General features: G+C 32.6%; 2 protein-coding genes across 5 annotated transcripts in view; one reads left to right on the forward strand and one right to left on the reverse strand.

Annotated features, from left to right (window-relative positions):
- LOC118199301 (uncharacterized) overlaps window positions 1–11,665 on the reverse strand; it is a 256,448-nt gene extending 244,783 nt beyond the window's left edge. The window contains exon 1 of one of the 2 annotated variants that reach the window (XM_085821705.1): window positions 11,449–11,665. In XM_085821705.1, the coding sequence (XP_085677831.1) occupies window positions 11,449–11,530 (82 nt within the window). In that variant the 5' untranslated portion in view covers window positions 11,531–11,665. The remainder of the gene's footprint in view (window positions 1–11,448) is intronic. The other variant, XM_085821711.1, reaches the window with a different exon arrangement.
- A 556-nt stretch (window positions 11,666–12,221) lies between these two features.
- LOC118205663 (uncharacterized) overlaps window positions 12,222–19,680 on the forward strand; it is a 55,750-nt gene continuing 48,291 nt past the window's right edge. For all 3 annotated transcript variants that reach the window (XR_015042540.1, XM_035377954.2, XM_035377955.2), the window contains exons 1-3: window positions 12,222–12,378; window positions 12,717–12,787; window positions 12,946–12,994. Coding sequence is in view for 2 of the 3 variants with exons in the window: in XM_035377954.2 (XP_035233845.1) it covers window positions 12,289–12,378; window positions 12,717–12,787; window positions 12,946–12,994 (210 nt within the window). In the remaining variant the exon portion in view is untranslated. The remainder of the gene's footprint in view (window positions 12,379–12,716; window positions 12,788–12,945; window positions 12,995–19,680) is intronic.

Below are 19,680 nucleotides of genomic sequence, written 5' to 3' on the forward strand. Positions count from 1 at the left end.
CAGAAGCTTATTCTGGGTGATCTGCAGTTTCTGAAGATCTCTTTTCCGGGCTGAAGCCCAGGCAGGGAATGCGTAAGCAAAAATCGTTCTAATAATGGCAATATAAATGTGCCTTTTGCTGCGTAAGTCCAATTTCGAGTTTGCATCCAACAGTGGTATCAACCTTTGAATGACTTCTAGAGTTTTCCCATCTTACATACTTTATGGGCTCCGACCATTTGAAGCTTTCAGTGTACTTAATTCCAAGATAGGTTGCTTTTGTAACTAAAGGAACTTCCGTGTTGAAAAACTTAAGTTTGGTAGCTGGAGGAGTTCTGAAGTCTTTTCTTTTGATAATTAACAGCTGAGATTTATCTGCGTGAATTTCCACTCTCCATTTTGTGCACCAATGCTCAAGGTGCGGCATGAAATTCTGGAGTTTGTCAACTGCAAGACCTTGACTAGCCGACTTCACAGCAATTATTGTGTCGTCGGCGTAGCAGCCCAGGAAGAAATTATGATCCGTGCGGATTTTGGGTATGTCAGCCACGTAGAAAATATAGATAATGGATCCCAAATTAGACCCCTGGGGGACACCAGCAAGAATCATCTTACTCTGGGAAGAGTCTTTCCCAATGCTGGCCAAAAAATCTGCGTCCTGTAAGAAACGAGTGTAGAATAAGTATTAGCTCTCTACTGAAATTTCAGTTGATAAACTTGAAAATTAGCCCCTCATCCCAGACGCAGTCGAAGGCTTTCGTCACGTATAGTATGAGTAAGGCAACATTCTGTCGATTGTGAAGGGCACCACCAATAAACTCGTTTAATCTGACTAACTGCTTGGTAGTGGAAGGTGACTTAAGGAACCCAAATTGTTCCACTGGTAGTTTAATCATGTGAGGTTGAAGCCTATTAAGTATTATTCTTTCTAGAATCTTCCCCAAACTGGAGAGCAAGCTGATCGGCCTATATCCCTCAGGTTTCTTCAGATCCTTGCCTGCCTTAGGCAAGGCGATCATTTTTGCGACCTTCCATTGTCTCGGAAAATACAGGCATGCGTTAATAATTCCAGTAAGTCTTGAAATTATTCCAGGAGGTAACCATTTAATAGCAACATTGTTGATTTCATCAAAGGCAGGGGCATTTCTGTCACGTAACGTTTTAATGATATCATTCACTTCGTTGGGTGAGGTGAGCTCTATACTAGCATGTATTTTAGGAGTGTCAAGCCTTACCTGAGATCATAGACGAAGTCAAAGTCACAAGGACTTGTGTTAGGTTTAAATTGAGCTTCAAAGTGCTCAGCAAGGACGGAAGCTTTATCCAGATTCGTTAAAGCAATTTTGTTATTGACACAAATAGGTTTATTCACAGTAGGTTTATTCTTGAGTCGTCTAATAAAAGACCAAAAGTCATTGCTCGGCTCATTGAAACTAGTGATTTCATTCCAGCTCTTGTCGGTGAGTGACAATCATTTTCTTAATTCATCTATTGAGCTGATTTAGTCTTTTCTTAGTGTTTGGGTCCCAGGTTACGTGGAAACGCTTTCTAAGTTTGTTGCGCTCCTTGATTTGTTGCCGGATGTGCGGCCGCAGCTTATTAGGAAAATGTTCACTGGGTATTTTTCTAGTCGCCTTATTCTACGCTTCTTGAATTTTCATAGTGAGTTGGTAAACAGCAACATCGATGTCCTGAGTGGCCCTAAGACTGCTGAACTCAGGCGGGTTTTCATTAAGAAACTGATTGAAAAGTTTCCAGTCAGTAATTTTGTGATAATCCTTTTCTAAGTTCCTAGTCGTGCCGAGAGTGCCGAAGACATGAATGCCAAACAGTAATCGATTATCGCTCGGATTGGGGTCACGTGATCCTTCCGAAGCACAACTTTCGCCTGATTGGTTGACCTCTACCCAGGACAGAGCTGCAGCCGAAACATTTTCGGCGACGTTTCAGCCGGTACTTCGTTTCCGTAGCTAGGCTGGATTCGCTTCCAGCGGAGCTGTTTTTTCCAGGAATCCTCCTGTTTAAACCACTGCTACGAGGATCTCGTTTGTCAGAAAAGTCTCGTCTAGCAGGAACCGTCACTAGACGTATCCGTCACTAAATTTGAGATCTTGTATCTCTTAAGGATCTCTTAAGGAGGAGTTTAATACGTTTACCGTTACTTTATCTTCCTATTTCTTGGAGAGTACAATAGACAATAATGGAGGGTGTATCTAACGAAGTTCCGCAATGAATCTAAATGCCGCATCTAAATTACTACATATGTAATTCAGCCGTATTTCTATCTAAATCAGCATTCAATCTAGTTTTAAAAGAAATTTATTAGAATACCAAAGAAAATTAATCTAATCTGGAATCTATTTAACATCTTATCAGCAGCATTTAAGCTGCATGAAGTAAATCGAAAACAAGTTCCAAAACTTCCACAGTTGCTACTTAGCGTTCTTTAAATCAATGCGCTCCTACTGATTTTCGCGTTGCCATTCGGAGGCAGAGAAAAGTGTTATTCAAACCGGAATTTGGAGGAATTGTAATTACATACCTTTCTTTCAATAACTTTATAAGCCCAAAGGGGCAATTTGCCCAGCAGGGCTAATAATTTCGTTTTGGCATTTTGAGTCGGTTCACTATAAATGCCGATTCACTTTTCGAATTGTTGCCATCAAATATTAGAGCCCTGCATTATATTTAAGGAAATTAAATAATGAAGAATCTGCCTGAATGTACGTATGTTTCTCGCACTGTGAAAAAACAACGATACCTAGAGACATCAAATTTTGAATAACGTAGTCCTCCATTCGAATATGGGCATCAGGAAACCCAGATTTTGGAATTTGTTTTATTATCTATTTCATATTTTGTAAAACATTAAAGAATTTTTGATTAATAAACTCAACGATTTCAAAGCGAGCAATGGCAACACTGTACGAAAAAAAAGGACATTTTTATCTGCAGCACGCGAGACTGTGTATCGCAAAATTCTAAAAATATGCTTTTTTAAATATTTTGTGATATTGCTGTTGAATTGAATTTTATGGTTTAAGTGCGAAGGACATGATACTTAATAAGTAACAATTACACACAAAACGTTAAAAATCGCACCTTTGAGCGTAATACAAAATCTGAAAGTTTTTTTTTTTTTTTTTTTTTTTTTGTGTGTGTGTGTGTGTGTGTGTGTGTGTGTGTGTGTGTGTGCGTTGACATTTTTTTAATGCTATACAGTTATGATTAATGTTTTATCCGTTTTGAAACCATTGTTATTAAGTGTCGAAAAGTTACCTGAGAGTATCTTGCGCCACTCTGCGTGGTTGCCAGAATTTCATGCATCTGAAAATTTGACGAACTCTACTAATGTTGTTGCGCTAATGCCTTTTATTTTTCATTTATTTATTTAATAAGGGAAAAAAAGAAGAAAATATAAAAACTCAGCATGGATTTTGTAATTTGAAAATTCACAAATGACGAAGAATCGCGGTTAAAGTCGCGATGAACATGTTTATCTATACTAAAAACTTTGTTCGGGAAATCATAAAATTTTATTTTATTTTATTACCGCCAAAGCAATGAAATCATACTGCAATGGCAGATCGTATCATGAAAAGAAGTTTTGTAGAGCAGATGCAGATTCTCCCATTACTGCTCTACTCAGTATCCTTATTGGGTATTATTGTCTATCCACTATCCTGTTTATGCATTATTGTCTATCCACTATCATCTTTATGTATTATTTTACAGCCAGTATCGTATTTATGTATTATTGTCTATCCGCTATTATGTTTATGTATTATTGTCTATCCACTATTCTGTTGACAGAATAGAGTAAACAGTAGTAAGAGAGTAAATTTAAAAAAGTATCATCTTTAGGTATTATTGTCTATCCGCTATCTTGTTTATGTATCATTGTCTATCCATTATTCTGTTTACTCTGTTCTGTTGAGATCTTGTATCGGTAGAATTCTATTAAATGCAACTACAAAATGAATCAAATGCCACTTAAAAAGGGGGGAGTATATCAGGTATTTTCTCCCTCTTTTCTGCATGCCTTCGTTGTGTAATAATTAGCCCACTCGGCGCGTATTCGAGGGGTCCAAGTTCGAGTCTGGCGAGGCCATTGCTCAGTTTTCATGTCTCCGGCTTCAAAATAACTTAATGACTCTACAACTTTAGGAAAAAAAAAAAAAAAAAAAAAAACAGCACTGTTACAAGTGATGTGAACAACGCATTTAAGTAGTTACCCAATACGCAATGCTGGAACGCGTATTTTTATAGAAAACTATTTGATGTGTACCTCTAATACAACGGGAAAAGATCTCTAAAATTTCTTATTAATGATACCTTGGATAATCTCGAATATATATATGGAATATGTTTGTTCGACTAATTATTTAGTTTTCTTTACTAGTTTCCAAACTGCTGAAACAGTTTTGGCACCTGATGAGATAGCTTTCTTATTTATCACTGACAACGCAAATTATATACGGTTCTTAAATGATGTCTTTGAAACTATTGGATTCCAAGCAACTCTTTTAAGGTTTCCGCAGGTCAAAATCAAAATTCGAAAAATTTTTTTGAAGAACGAGGGGTCTGTAAAATAAACCAGCTAAAAGAATTAATTGAGTAATACTTTTTAATTTTTAGGTGCTTAAATACGAAAAAATTTGTTTTTATGTATATGAAAAAATATCTGTATATGAAAAAAAAAATTATTTTTATGAGTAAAGCTGTGGTGAAATAGGAATAGTCTTCGGATTTTCGACATCAAGGGAAATCAAAATTGATATATTTTCAGAACCTTCTTCTAACGTTTTATTTTCTCCCTCCCTCTTTTTTTAGGGTGCTAAGCTTCCAGCAAAAATTAAAAAATTAAAAAAATTAAAAAATGATTTTAGATGTTCGACGAACGAAATTCGTAGTTTTAAGGGTTCAACTGAAGAAAATTATAATTTTAGGGCTTCCAAAAGAAATTATAAATTTAAGGCTTCTGCTAAAAAATGATAATGTTAGGGATTCTACAATAGAATATTTTAGTTCTAGAGGTTACATAAAAGATAATTGCAGTTTTAGGAGTTTCATAAAAACATTTTTAGAGGTTCCGGAAAAGATAATTACGGTTTTAGAAGTTTCATAAAAAGTAAGAATTTTGGGTAATTCATAATAAAAAAATATATTCATAGCGATTTCTCAAAATATTTTGAATTCAGAGATTCTAAAAGAATTATATATTAAGGTATTTTACAAAAAATTCTAGCTTTAGAAATTCTACAAAAAATTACAACTTAAGAGGTTCCACAAAAAATGTCATTTTAGGGATTTCCACTAAAATTATAATTTTATAGGTTCCCCGAAATAAAATTACCTTTTTAGTATTTTTACTAAAATTTGCAGTTCCGCAATAAAAAATGTGAAATAAATTAAAGTTTTAGGGGTTTAGAATACAAAATTATAGTTTTAGAGATTCCCCAATTTGAAAATTTTTAGTATATGCTAATCAAAAGTTGAGGTAATAATATGTCGGGTAATTTCGAATATACTGGAATGGAATGTTTTATGTTTTACTAATTTACTTGTGGAGCAATTTTTCTCAATAGCTTTTTCTCCTCTAGGGCACCTGAATAAAAATTGCGATCTGCTGTGTTATTGAAAGGTAATATGCAACCACAAGTGTCATATTGGGAAGACCCACTCCATTGGAATCATTTTTTAACTGGGCCCATGGGCATCAACGAAGCCATTCTAGTCATATTTAGTCACACAACCTTTCTGAAGCACATTTTGTAATTACTGACATTTGTTCCTGGATACTTGGGGTTTTGGAATTTATTGCAAGAAGTATGCAGTATATAATAAAACGTTTCCGAAATTTTTTTCACATATATTGCGGTTTACCTGTTACATATTTTATAACCTGCTAATTTAAAAAAAAATACGGTCAACAATTTTTTTAAATAAAAGAAATGTATTTTAAGAAAGCTGAAAAGGGACTCGCATATTAAATCGGATAGTCATTTACTTTTGCAGATGATTGTTTTGTTACTTTTTTTCAAACGAAAATGCGTCACAAGAATCATTCTTTGTAGCTGATAACTATTAATTCATCAGCAAAATATATTAATAGTTTTAAATCTAAAATAAGCATAATACAATGGTTTAAAGATCTATGGTAAATCTAATAATGTACTTTAAAAGTGGTAAAGGCGTTAGAAGTATCACAGAAACTGCCAATGTAAAGTACTCAGTTGTCACTAATGTTACAAAACTATGAATGTCTGGTGGAAAACTGTTCAAACAGCCTTAAAATCAGATCCGCAATTCGAGCTAACGCCAAGGATTTGGAAGTTTATCCTATGAAATATTTATTAAAATCTGAGGTTTAGTTCTATAAAACTTGCAACTGAATTAAAAAATGGTATTTAATGGTGATTCTTGAAATTATCGGATGGGGCATTAGTGCATAAAGATACAATGGCTGAATGACAAGAGGGAAATCTTCGTCAACTAAAAAGAGAATTGGTAGCAACTAAAGTCAATTGCAAATAAAGATTTAATACAATCGGGAAAAGTATTATTTGCAAGTGAATTAAAATTTGATGTATTTGGATCAGATGAATGAATTGATGTGTCGAAAGCCCGACGAAGAATTGAATTCAAAAGATTAGATGCTTGTTTTGCCGCTTCTGTTAGGGGATATTTAGTTTTAGGAATGGGAACTCTACGAGATCTAAAAATACTCAATAATATGAATGAAAAACTTTGAAATGTCTGCACGAAGACATGGAATACAAAACTTAGTTAAATTCTATCAGTTTTCTAAAATGCAAATGAAAATGTGCACTTATGGCTATCCTGATGACATTAAAATAATCAAAATAGCTCCGAATTATGTTGCTTAAAACATGTAAGAGGCACTTGGAAAGAGAACAAAGCAGCACGATATATCTACAAAAGCCCAGCTCAACTGAAAGTAATTTTGAAGGGAGAATGCAAGAAAATTGAAATCTCTTGGACGAAACTAATTTGATCCATGCCAGAGGGCATGAAAAGAATACTTTTAACTAAAACGTTAGAATTAAATATTAAATGTTCTATTATCTTCATATTTTTATTACATATTAACTATTTTAAACATCCTCACATAAGCAAAACTTATGTAAGCTAACTTCTAAGAAGATCGAATAATCCTGAATTAAAGAAACTAAATTGATCAATACTAAAGTATACATAAGAATACTTTTAGCTAGAAACATGCATTCAAATACTGAATGTTCTATTATCTGTATATTTTTATTAAATATTGACTGTTCTAAGCATTCTCAGATAAGTAGTACTTATGTGATCTCGTTTCTAGCATCATAAAAGCTACTTATTTTATTTTGAGGAATGTTTTGAACACATTATTTTGCAACAAGGAGGTTTTGAAAGAGATATACAGCATATGTAGAACAAATTCAAAGTAAATTCTTTAACATTTAGTAGAAAATTTTGCAAATAAATTTCAAAGCTATAACTATTTGAAAGCAAACATAAATTGCACTCACATTCATATATGAAGAGAATCATTATATACTTGTTTTTTAATATTATACATCTTACTTTCCTTTTTGTTGCTTTTTGCTTACATGACCTTGTTGAATATAGTGCATAATACGAATCTTTGAAATTCGATATTTAATGCATAACTTGATAGTTAGTACCTGCGAATTTTATCCTCTACAAAGAAAGTTGTCACCATTCGATCATGTCTAAGACCTTTTATTTGTCTTCAATACTGTAGTGCATCCTTTCCTCATCAACACAACAAAAGCAATATTTGAAAGGTGCTACTTTGGTAGACGGTTGCCCGGATTTTGGCGATTTTTCTTTTGGCGAGTAATACGACTTATGGTAAACCCATTGCTGGATAAGTTATTTATGGTAACCGATACTTTGGTGTCATTTTATTTAAAAAATAATGCGTTTTATTATGCATAAATTCCGTGATTTAAATATTATTTATGGCTTCTAAATATTAAAAATAAATTTAATTTTGCATTTTTATTTGAAATAAAAGTTTTATTGTTTGTGTTATTTATGAAATTTTATGTTGTGGATGATGTAATGAATGACGTCACCTTACTTTAAAAGTAATTGGTTTTAATATCTTAATCTAATGTTTTAAACATTATTTATGGCTTTTAAATATTAAAATACGATTTAATTTTGCATTTTTTAAATGATTTTATTATGTATGATTATTTAAATAATTTTAATTCTAGACGTGATGTAATCAGCTCTCTGATTGGTTATAGAATATTTGTGCATTAACGAGCTGTAATCAGCTCCCTGATTGGTTATTGAAAATTTGTGCATTACCGCGCGATTTTAAAATTTAATTCATATCTTCGAATTCCTTCAAAAATGTCTCTTTCAAAGATGAATGTCGTTATTGGTAAGTACCAAGAATTATTGGTATCGGAATCAAAAAATTGTCCTTTGAGACCTTATTTTGGCCAGCCTGGCTTTCCTAATCAAAGATTTATTTATAAATTGTTACAAGAGTCAGAGTAAATTTATTTTAAATTTTTGGAGGAAACCTCGCTAATTGCTTCTTCAATGAAGTGTGAAAATGTAGATCACAGATGAAAATCGTTAAAAGAGCCGATTCTGAGGACAGCCGTATATGGTATTGTGGTCATGTTGGAAGATATAACCGCTGTAACGGTAAGAAAAGTATTAGACATTCCTCCTTTTCTACCGACAGTAAACTAATTGCTGTCATTTTAGCTCTAGTGTAAGCGTTCCTAGTTGTAACTCTAGTGAAGCGTTCTTATTTACTTATTTTAAAGTATTTAATTTAAGTAATATTTTAATTCTTTTAAATTTTGGTATGATGGTTTCTAATTCGATATTCAATTTACGTAATATTTTAATCCAATTAAACGTTGGCGCAATGTTTTTATAGCGGTAATTTTATTCTATTTCTGTGCTATATCAAAGTAATAATTTAACCTTTCTTTAGTATTTCATACTCGTAGTAAATGTATTTATTTACATTTGCCTGCCATCTTAAAAAACAACGTTTTCAACCAAAAATTAATCCATTATTTTTAATGATATTTATTTTTTAAAGCTTCGAATACTCTATTATGCGCAAAATAACGTAAAAACGGGGGATTTCAAGATGGCTGCGATTGTAAAAACCGCGCCAAAGTAAATCGCCAAAAGCCCGTGCAACCGTCTACTAAAGTAGCACCTTTGAAACTAAATTTAACTGTACTTCTTAATAACAATTTGCGCCAGATATTACTTTATATCACAATACATTAAATTTCAATCTTCCAATTCTGTTTTCCAACATTATTATAACAGATTGAAGAATAACTCTACTTTATTTGCATCCAAAATAAAATCGAAGGCTGGTGATGAAATTTTGTAGGTATATAAATTGTAGTTCTAACTTTAGTCAAATTTTTTCTATCTCCACATAAAGTCAAAATACCTTGGTATCTATCTATTTTTTAAATCTAATTGGTCCCACCTCCACTCACACACACGTCAAATAGTAATGAACTTTTCGGCATAACAAACGTCGGTATATTCTGAATTGAACTATTTTGTGTAGTTTTGGCTTTGTTAAAAAGCAAGCATTTAGTTTCGCTATTTGACAACATTGGTCTATTTACGGAACAGTAAAATTCGCTTGATGGGGTTAAACATTAATCTGAATTTTTGAAGCGTAAGTTTTCTTCACCTTGTACTGCATATATGTTTACTCTATGCATTCCTGCTGCGTTACAATGAGGATATATTGCAATATATTTGATTCTTTTTATTTGCTTCCTTTTAGATTTCAACAGATATTTTGTTTCAAATGAGATTTATTTGAAAGCCATAAATATACCTAAATGGTACTGTTCGGTTTCGAGGGCCGTAAAAAAATTGCAGTGAAAATGTATGCGCAAACGCGCCAAATCTAGCAAACGCGCCCATTTAACAGCGCGCCAAATCTAGCGTACGCGCTAATTTCAGATTGCGTAAGTTTATATAGTTCTATATTTCTTAAAACGCCATTGAAATACTAGTTTAATTTTTAAATCCTTTTTTGATATCCTATGGATTTAACAATTTGAGAATTGCCCATGACGAAAAGTCGGCAATAGAATTTTGGGTAAAGTGCAGAATCACCCACTGCTTGACGCGTTTATAAGAATTGCACATACTCGATATCCATGTGCACATTGACCTATTTTCACTTAAAAAAAAAATCCCAGAATTGCACAAAAATGGCACTGCGCACACCCTTGACTATGTACACATCGACCTATTTTCACTTGAAAAGTAAAAGAAAATTGACAAAAATCTAATTGTTTTTACCCTTGTAAAAAGTGGCAAACAAATAAGTGAGTGATTCTGCACTTTACCGAGAATATTTTCAAAGAAAAGGCATCATTCATTATAGAAAATTGCGTTTGAACAACCAACAAGATGAAATTATGCTTTAGCGGTAAGTCGGTAGCGAAATAGCGATGCAGGCATCCATTCAGTTATGTTTAGCAATTTTTATGTAAATTATAATAATGATCTGATATAGTTATTTACTCTTATGCTTCCATTCAGTCATGTTTAGCCTTTTTCATATAAATTATAATAATAAAATAGTATTATATGAAATTAACCTTTCATCTAAATTAAAGCATCAATCTTAAATAGTTATTTACTATTATACTTCCTTTCTTGCCACAATTATTAGGGTTGCCGTAATTATTTTTGGCAGCATTGGCATCAACAATAGTTTTGCGATTTTTTACGGCCCTCGAAACCGAATAGTACCAAATAAATTTACGTAATATTTTTACATGAAAAATAATTATTTGATACTAAAAAATATTAAATAAATTTTAAATAAACTTCACTTTCTGAACATGAGCTGGTTCTTTGAAGAAGCATTTAAAGGTAAAAATAACTTGGATACTCAAAATATTTTCCTTTAACAAGGGTTAATTGTGATTTAAATGTTGATTAAAAAATTTTGTAGATTATTTAAGGAAGTTATAAATGAGTTGCTAAAAATAATTTATGATGATCTTACTGATTTGAAAGTAAGGCGGTAATTTTCCTTTCAAATATATTTTTGTAAGCCATGCACTGTATACTTATACCATATACTCTATACCTACACTTATATTCTTGTTCCATGCACATTAACGTTACAAATAAATAAACACATGAAAAATGTTTAAATAAAGCTCATACATTTGAAACTATTTTATATAAGATTTTTGCTTATTAAAAGAAATATTAGTTATAAGAGAGTTAAATGTGCGGACTTTTCATAATGAAGCCAAAATTTATTGAATTTCATTGGTTTTGGGGATCTAAGTTTTAATTCACTGAGATATGAACTATCTCTCATAGAATGCAAGTACAGCCTAAGAATTTTTTTTTTTTCATAAACATGGCAAGCATAGCCAAAAATAAGAAGACTTTTCTTACCTTGTTCATTTAAAGTATTTGACAAAGTTGTGGCATTAGTTAGAACGAATACACAGACTAGTAGAAAGAATGAGGAAAACATCGCTGAAGTCGACTTATCAGGCACTTGTGAATGAGAAAATAAAATTTATTTCACTACATATCTATCTAATGCGTGTTTCCCGTCAGTCGCTCCAATCACTGACCTCCGGGGTCAAACGTTAATTGACCTTTGGATACATCGCTCACTGAAGACAGGAAACCGAGCAAGGAAAATATTCAACAGAATTCCAAAAGCATACATAAGTAGAAGCTATAAAATTTTAAATATTTAATAATAAATAATAAAACTATTTAAAAGGAATATTGTATTATTTGTTATTTAGAAGAAATAAAATCATGAATAGCAGGTAAATATACATAATATATTATCACCTTATCTCGAATCCTTAAACAAACTGAAAGTGTAAAATTCGATAGCTCATCCAAAAGATTTTGGGGTCCGAAAAAAAGTAATTATAGCTGTAATTTGGAAAAAAAAAAAAAAAAAAAGTGTTATAGGGGAGCAACTAATTTCTTTGAATAACATTACGACGATAGCATTTAATGTTATGTTTGCAATATTATAGCTGCTATGATAGCGCTAAATATTCTAGCTAGAGATATTATGTAAGAAAAATCAGGTTTTTAAATTTTACTCTGAAAAAAGAACATAGTTTTTTATGCCATTATTTAGAACGTTATGTTGTATAATAATGTTGGAAAAGATGGGTAACTGTTGTCTTCAAGAGCAGCCCATCTCAACGCAACTCAACTAAGATTTCAGTGTTGTTACTTCAGTCATTTTTCTGACCAGGAGCAATGGCGGAGGGCATAGAACTTGCGTCAATGAGTTCTAGGTATTTTTGCCATGGCTGCTCCAGGGAGGTTACTGTTTCACCTATTCACACGGTAAGCTTGTATTATGTTTTTTAATTCTAATGAATTTATGTGTGAAATGTGTTCTTTTTTTTTTTCTGCTGTATGCTATCTGACTCACAGTATTTGATAACGAAACCTTGGAATATATTTTTAGTAACAGTTGCCATTTCAGCCTTTTTTTTAAGAAATAATATTGAAATTTTAATTTTCAGTTAGAAGCTTTACTCTTGTGTTTTTGTTTTGTAGAAAGCTGTTTTTATAGTAGCTATGTCTTCTTTCTTTTCATTTCAGTTTTATCATTAAGTTATAAGATAATAACTGTAAAAAAAGAATTTTAAAAATTATTTTGCCCTTTTTTATCCCATCAGACAGAACTGACATGCCCTGAATGTTCCGGAGAATTCCTTGAAGAAATGTCAAGAGATCTCTTTGATGCTGAGTAAGTTTTTATTTTTCCCCCGTAGCTTGTGTAAAACAAATTAAAATAGGAATTGAAATGTCATTGTTTTATAAGTTGTCAGAGAAGTACACTCGTATATCGTATAACAGAATTTTGTTCACTTTTTCTTGTAAATATCTTTTTTCTGTTTCTTTTAGTGAAGAATATGTTTCAGATGTAGATGAGGAAGACTTAGCTCTTATAAATGTAAGTAGTGTTCTTTAATTCATAATTCGCACGTATAGTGTTGAATTTCACTTTGGTTTATATTTATATGATAACCCTTGAAAACAAAATATTTCATATCTAGGAATAAAGTTATTTAAATCGAATTAATGCAGATATTAATAATTTATTGAAAACTCATTTCTCCTGTGCATGACTTCCAAACTAAAAAATAAAGTTTGGACATAGTGCTTTTTTTTATTTTATTTATTTATTTATTTTTATTTTTTAGTCAATCTTTTGAGCAAAAGTTTGCCATTTGAACGTAATAGAAACTATAGCAATTTTTAAAATTTTCATGTATATAGCAATATTCTACAAAAGTTGGAAATAATAAACAAAAGATATGTTGAATTGAAGTAGTGATGAAGTGAGTTTTCTGAACTTTGAAACTGTGTGTTTAGTAATTGGTTGTAATTGTTGTATTATTACAAGTTAAACAGTTTTCAGTTTAATAAATGGCTCTAATATATTTTGAACTTAATGATAGCTTTTCTAAGATTTTGAGAGTTAATAAAGGAACGGAGTTACCATATGTAATTTTTAGGGTAGAGTACATTTTTTGAAAAAAAGACATTTGTATATAAATTAGACCAATGATAAGAGTACCAAATGGGAGAGCAAAAAATATTTTTCAATAGATGTTATTTTATTTAAAATAAATTTGGCAGCTTCATGAAATATGTGAGAAAGGTGTATGTCAGTGGTTTCAAATTGACAGGCTGCAAACCAATTTCATGTATCCTACCAATGCATAATTTTGTTTTAATGCAGCGTTTATAGGTTTCAATATAGCATAAATTCATTGAGTAATGTATTGCAATATAGTATTTAATCAGAAAATAGAAAAACACTAGTAAATATTTCGGCGGTCATTATATGCCTATTGTGTTAAAAGCTAGCATTGGCACACAACCAAAAGTATATATGCAATGGTGCTCTGAGAGAGGGACAGAAGAAGCTGAGGGTTAGCGTAGACTTTAAGTCACCCCTTGTATTATGGGGAAGTGATTGTTTCATTTATCGTCAAGTTGTTTCATTTATAATAGCCTGAGTAGTTGAATGTTGTGAAAACCCTATTGAGACGTAATCGGGTGCATGATTCTGGGAAATTTTGAATTGTGGGATGTTTTGTAAGCACTTTCGAGGTGTGTGTTGGCTTTATTGATTAAATGGTAGAATGGCTGAATTTAGTAAGGTTATTCTAAAGTTTCTGTGTGGTTTGGAACGAAAGGGAAAAAAAACATTGACTGGTGTGTAAATAAAGGTTTACTTAGTAGCCATTTTAAGTGTTCTGTACGTAGGTAGGATATGCGTCTAGTCGAACGTAAAAACCGTTCAGATCTATTTGAATGGGTTTGTAGGAAGAAATGTTCAGATGTGGTAATGCTGATATACAGATTCGAGTTCAGATAATTTTAGGAAGTTTTTGGATGCTGTTAAGGAATTTTGTGTGCCACAAACTAAAGACGAAGGATCTTTTAAATAGGGTAAGTGGATATTTGCTTTTTGTAGTGTAAAATATCATAAAAAAGGAAAACATGTATAAAATGTTTTTCCTTTTTTATGTTATTTTATTGTTTGATTTAAAATGTAGTTTATTGAGATTATGTATTTTTTGTTTGCCTGTATTGTAGAATTGGGTGCTCCTTTGACTTTTGAAGTGAAAATATATTGATGTGTACATGGACAAAGCGAAGGGAGTGTGCAATGCAAGTTTGGCAGTTCTTGGATTTTTTTCAAGTGAAAATAGGTCGACGTGTGCATGGATAAAGTCAAGGGAGTACGCAATGCCATTTTTGTGAAATTCAGGGATTTTTTTTAAAGTGAAAATAGGTTGATATGTACATGAATACAGAGTTTGTGCAATTCTTTGTCTTGTTATTTTTGGCTTTGTGTAGCTGTGATTTTTAGCGGAAAAGAATTGCACAAACTCGGTATCCATGTACCATCAAAAATCGCCAAGTATCGCCAAGGGGTACCCTAAAATATACTTTTACCGAAGCTAAAAAAAAAAAAAAAAAAGCATTAAAGGTGTTTGAACTGATTACAATTTAAAATATAATTAACATTAGAAACATGGATTGTTTTTATATGCATGATTGTTACTGGATGAAACTGAACTTTTTTAAAATTATGCCTACCTAGACTCTTCCGAGCACATAGCATCATGCAGTCCAATAAATAAAAGAAATTGCCCTCTGTTGTAGGGAGAGCCGTAAAGAAGTCCAATGAAAGAACATCTCGCAAAGCAGTACAAGAAAGAAGATGCTGGCCGTTCAATAGAGCAGAGATTACAACTTCTAAACTCATGAAAAGCAGCAGTTGCTTTTGACTAATGAACATAAAACTCAACTCTAGTCTAGTCTAGGGAGTCTGCAAGCTCAAATCTAAGATGAGCCTGGGAGTAGTCATGTCGCATCACAATTATCTGAAGCAAGCTTTTGGTGGAGAAGTACACATCTGTTTGTCCAATAAGAAGCACAAATTCTTCGCAGTTGCAGCGTCCCTGTGTTGGCAGAATAAGATGGCCTTGTGAATGTAATAGAAACAGACTACTACAGATGGCCTTATGGATGTGTAGTAGTCTGTTTCTATTACATTCACCTTGTCAAGGGAGTAGAAGGCCATGTGCCACCTTGTGGCCACTACTTGTGGCACATGGCCTTGTGAATGTAATAGAAACAGACTACTACAGATGGCCTTATGGATGTGTAGTAGTTCGTTTGATTATTCTAAGAGGAACATGTAATTCGGATTTGTTAAAACATAACCCTCCTTAGTGAGTACCTATACACAGTCATATCGATATTCCTACTCATTTGCAGGAATATCGATATGACTGTGAAACCATTGCAAGAGAACATCCCTACTTTGCTCAAATACAGAGCTAATCTGTAATTTGCACTCGAACTCTGTGGATGCAAGGTCAATATTATAACTTGTAATAGTAGTCCTAGAATCCAGAAATGGAACAATATTTTTATCACTGTAATTTTAATGACACAGATGGCCTTCAAAATAGCATGCAATTCAGCATCAAAGTTGTCACAAAAGTACCCAACTGCCTCACTCAATTGAAATAATTCTGAAAAGATACCAGCATCGGCCCCTTCAACTATCAATGTAGATACGAGTCTAGTGCACTCTAGGATTTGTCTAGTAGATAGTAGCCAGCGTTATAGTTTTAAGTTCATCATGGAGAGAACTCTTTTTTTTTTTTTTTAATGCTAATAACCAAGTAAAATGATGCTGTTGCATAATGCAAAAGGCTTGGAAAGGTATAAGGTTTAAAAGTAGTCAAACAATTTAAGGGAAGTCCCGTATTTGTTGATAATTGATCCGTCATCGCAAGGAAAAGGGTTCTGCGTCTTTAGTCTAGATTGAGCTGGAACATAGTTAGGCCAAAAGGTGTCTTTACAAAAGAATCTTTTACGTAGTCAAAGTGGCTGTTAGCCAAATTAGGTAAGCCAGTCTGCAGTTCCATAGCCACCTCAATGGTTGAAATAAATGCACCAATAATAAGCTAAGTGCACAGCTTTGGACAGTGTTCAATCTTAGCAGAGTAGAACCAGATGCTGTTATAAGTAATTGAATGAAAGTAGTGAACTAGAACGAATAGGTTTATGATTTCAGTTAAATGAAAAATGTTTTATGTCGTACGAGGCTCCATGACCGGTCTACGGTGGAACATTAGTGCAATCAAAATTTATTTGCCAAACAACAATTAGTAAAAAATTTATATTCTGGTGTGTGCAGTTACCTCCTCCCGCCAAAAAGAAAAAAGAGTTGATGCTTTGGAGAAGTGTACTTGCCTCAAGTCAGTCTCACTTGTTAGTAGGATGGATATACTGCTCTGTAATTCATATTGCTCATAGATGGAGACGAACTAATGTATGACTTGTAAAACCTGCTATTTGTGCTTATCGTTAAATCTATGTTACATCAATACTTGTCATTTGAATATTGCTTTTATATGAGCTTTAAAAGAGCTATCTTGTATCTATCTCAGTCCATCAGCTAGAATGCCACCATATTTGGTAAGCCAGTTTTTGGTTGAGGGAATTACAACAATATGGAAAGAAAAAAATTCTGTGAAAACAATGAGCTACGAAAGTTGTGGATAGAGGGAAATGTGGTGCTGTTTTAGTCTGCATGGCTGAAAATTTGCATAAAATGTAGGAAAAATTTGAAAATGCAAATGTTAAGTTACATAAATGACAGCAGTATTAATAATACAGTCTATAAAGATACGGGGAAAACATCGAAGGACATTCTGAATGTTAATTGGGTTCAACATGCCTTGTACTTTAACCTCAACATGTGTTGCTTATGAAGTTGTTTTATGTTCATTAGTCAAAAGCAACTGCTGCTTTTCATGAGTTTAGAAGTTGTAATCTGCATAAAAACATTCTTTAATTAATTAATGTATTGAAAGACATAATTCAGAAGTTTGAAGAAGCAGAATCCTTAGCAGTTTGGTTTGGCAATGTTGTGACTGCAATCATTGATAGCACCTGTGGGACCGTTGCTGAATTGGCAGTAGTTAATGCCCAGGAAATAGTTTTCCAGTTGGATTTGAATCTTTCAGTGTTATGAGAAATCTTGTAAAAAGTTCTTCAGTTCTACCCATACAAGATAAGCTGTATGCAGGAATTAAAACAATGATTAATATAAGTGGATGATGTTTTGCACTGACTGAGAAAACAAGGCCTTTATTCACCTAAATGATCTTAACACTCGCAATTCTCGAATTCAATGCAGTAAATGAAATCCGATTGCATTCACCAAAAGTCATTGTAAGTTCTTTTTTTCTACTTGGATTGCCATCTTGCTCTTCATATCTAACTTTGTGTAATTTTTTCTGTGGGATTGTTTAAGTTCAAGATCTGTGTTGGGACGGGGGGGGGGAATCCTGATTTCGATGATCTTAAATGATAACATATTGTAGGTCTGTGGTGAGCATTCCTGGTGGTATGCTATGTTTGGCTGTGAAAAATATTGTGTACTGGTTGCAGTGTGTGATCCAGGAGAAGGGTAATTGCATTCTTGCCAAGGAAGCACTTTTATTGAATAAAGTGCTCTTGTGCACTAGAATATCATGTCTGTAATCCTTTGCCAAAGTTCATTTGCTGCAATAAAAGGGTTTTACTCTGAAATTTCTGTTTTTGATTTGTCTACAGTTAGACTTAAACAGCATCACATTTCTTCCTTATCGGCAACTTTAGGAATTAACTTTTTTTTTTACGTAATCTTTTTTCCCATGTCCTCTGTAGTCCCTCTACCAAATTTATCATTATTCCAGCTGATAGATTAAGCTGCAGATGGCTTTGGTTAATGTCACAAAAACAGACACCCTGTATGTAAACAGGTTTTTCACAGCTGAAAGTTAACAGGTCTAACAGAAATGCCTGTATGACTGATGAGCATTTACATTCTGTTAAGAATATATTTTTGCAGTAATTTTTTTCTAAGAGTTACAGGCATTACCAAACTCAGAACGCTATCAAGTGGCAAGCTGTACTAAAAGGTCATAGAAATGTATAGTTACTTGCATACAATCATATACAGTCAAAAGTCGTTAATTTGGACACCCATAATCCGGAATGATCTATAATCCGGACCTCAAAGTTACAAACTTTCTGCGCATGTGTCAACGCGCATAGGCGTTCACGCGTGCGCTTAAGACCTTTACTGCTGCGAATATGCGCATAATACGTTTACGCATGCGCGTTTAATGTATAACGGACAGTATAAGCTAAGCTAAAATTATCTAATTCAGTTAATGTTGCGCAATGAATTGGAAGTTGATCTGTCAGCACTATCTTTATCTTCAGGGCAGATGTTTTGATTTTATTTGGCTTATAATTCTTTACTAAATGTAGTATTTCATCTCGATGTACTCCATCTTTGATATGATTTAAATCAAGTTTCTTGTCATTATAATTTGCTTCTGATAGTGAAGAAAGTGACACAGAGGTCATTGAAAATGAAAAAATTTCGATTGACAAATTAGTTGGTATTCTCGACACAGCAATTATAGGACTTGAACAGCGGAACTTTGTAACTAAACAAGAAATTTTGTCTGTTTAATAGAATTAAAGAGAAAGTATTATCGCATGAAACGAAGTAACTTAAACAACTTACATTGAAAGAAATGTTTAATAAAGTAAACAAATAAATATTAAGCTTTTTCTTTTTGTAAATTTTGATACCCTTTAGATCATAATTGTTCTTTATTTCATAAATTACGGTTTCATATTTTTAATTTTGTAATTTCTGCATGCCATCTTACCATATTTAAACTGATGATCTATAATCCGGAATCGCCGAAGTCCCGATTAACGACTTTTGACTGTATGTACTTTTCTGCATGTGTTGTTATAAAATTTATCACATAAAAAAAAAAACCTAGGTTGCCATTATTTATTCTCAAGTTATTTTCACTGGGGAAGCTTTTTATGAAAATTTGGTTTTATGAAATGAAAGTTTTCATAATTTGTTTATGTTCAAAAAAGTTATTTAGTGGTTAATTTAACATATTAGAATTATTTGAGATAAATATCAGAAACTAAATTTTTTACCATTTTGTAAAATTTAAATGAAAATTTTTTTATATATTTAAGTACAAAAATGGAAAATGTTGAAAGGCATTAGCAAGAAAAATT

This window comes from Stegodyphus dumicola, chromosome 1, assembly GCF_044657685.1.
Source record: "Stegodyphus dumicola isolate Sdum_Otavi_A_Nest chromosome 1, ASM4465768v1".
Classification (NCBI taxonomy): domain Eukaryota; kingdom Metazoa; phylum Arthropoda; class Arachnida; order Araneae; family Eresidae; genus Stegodyphus; species Stegodyphus dumicola.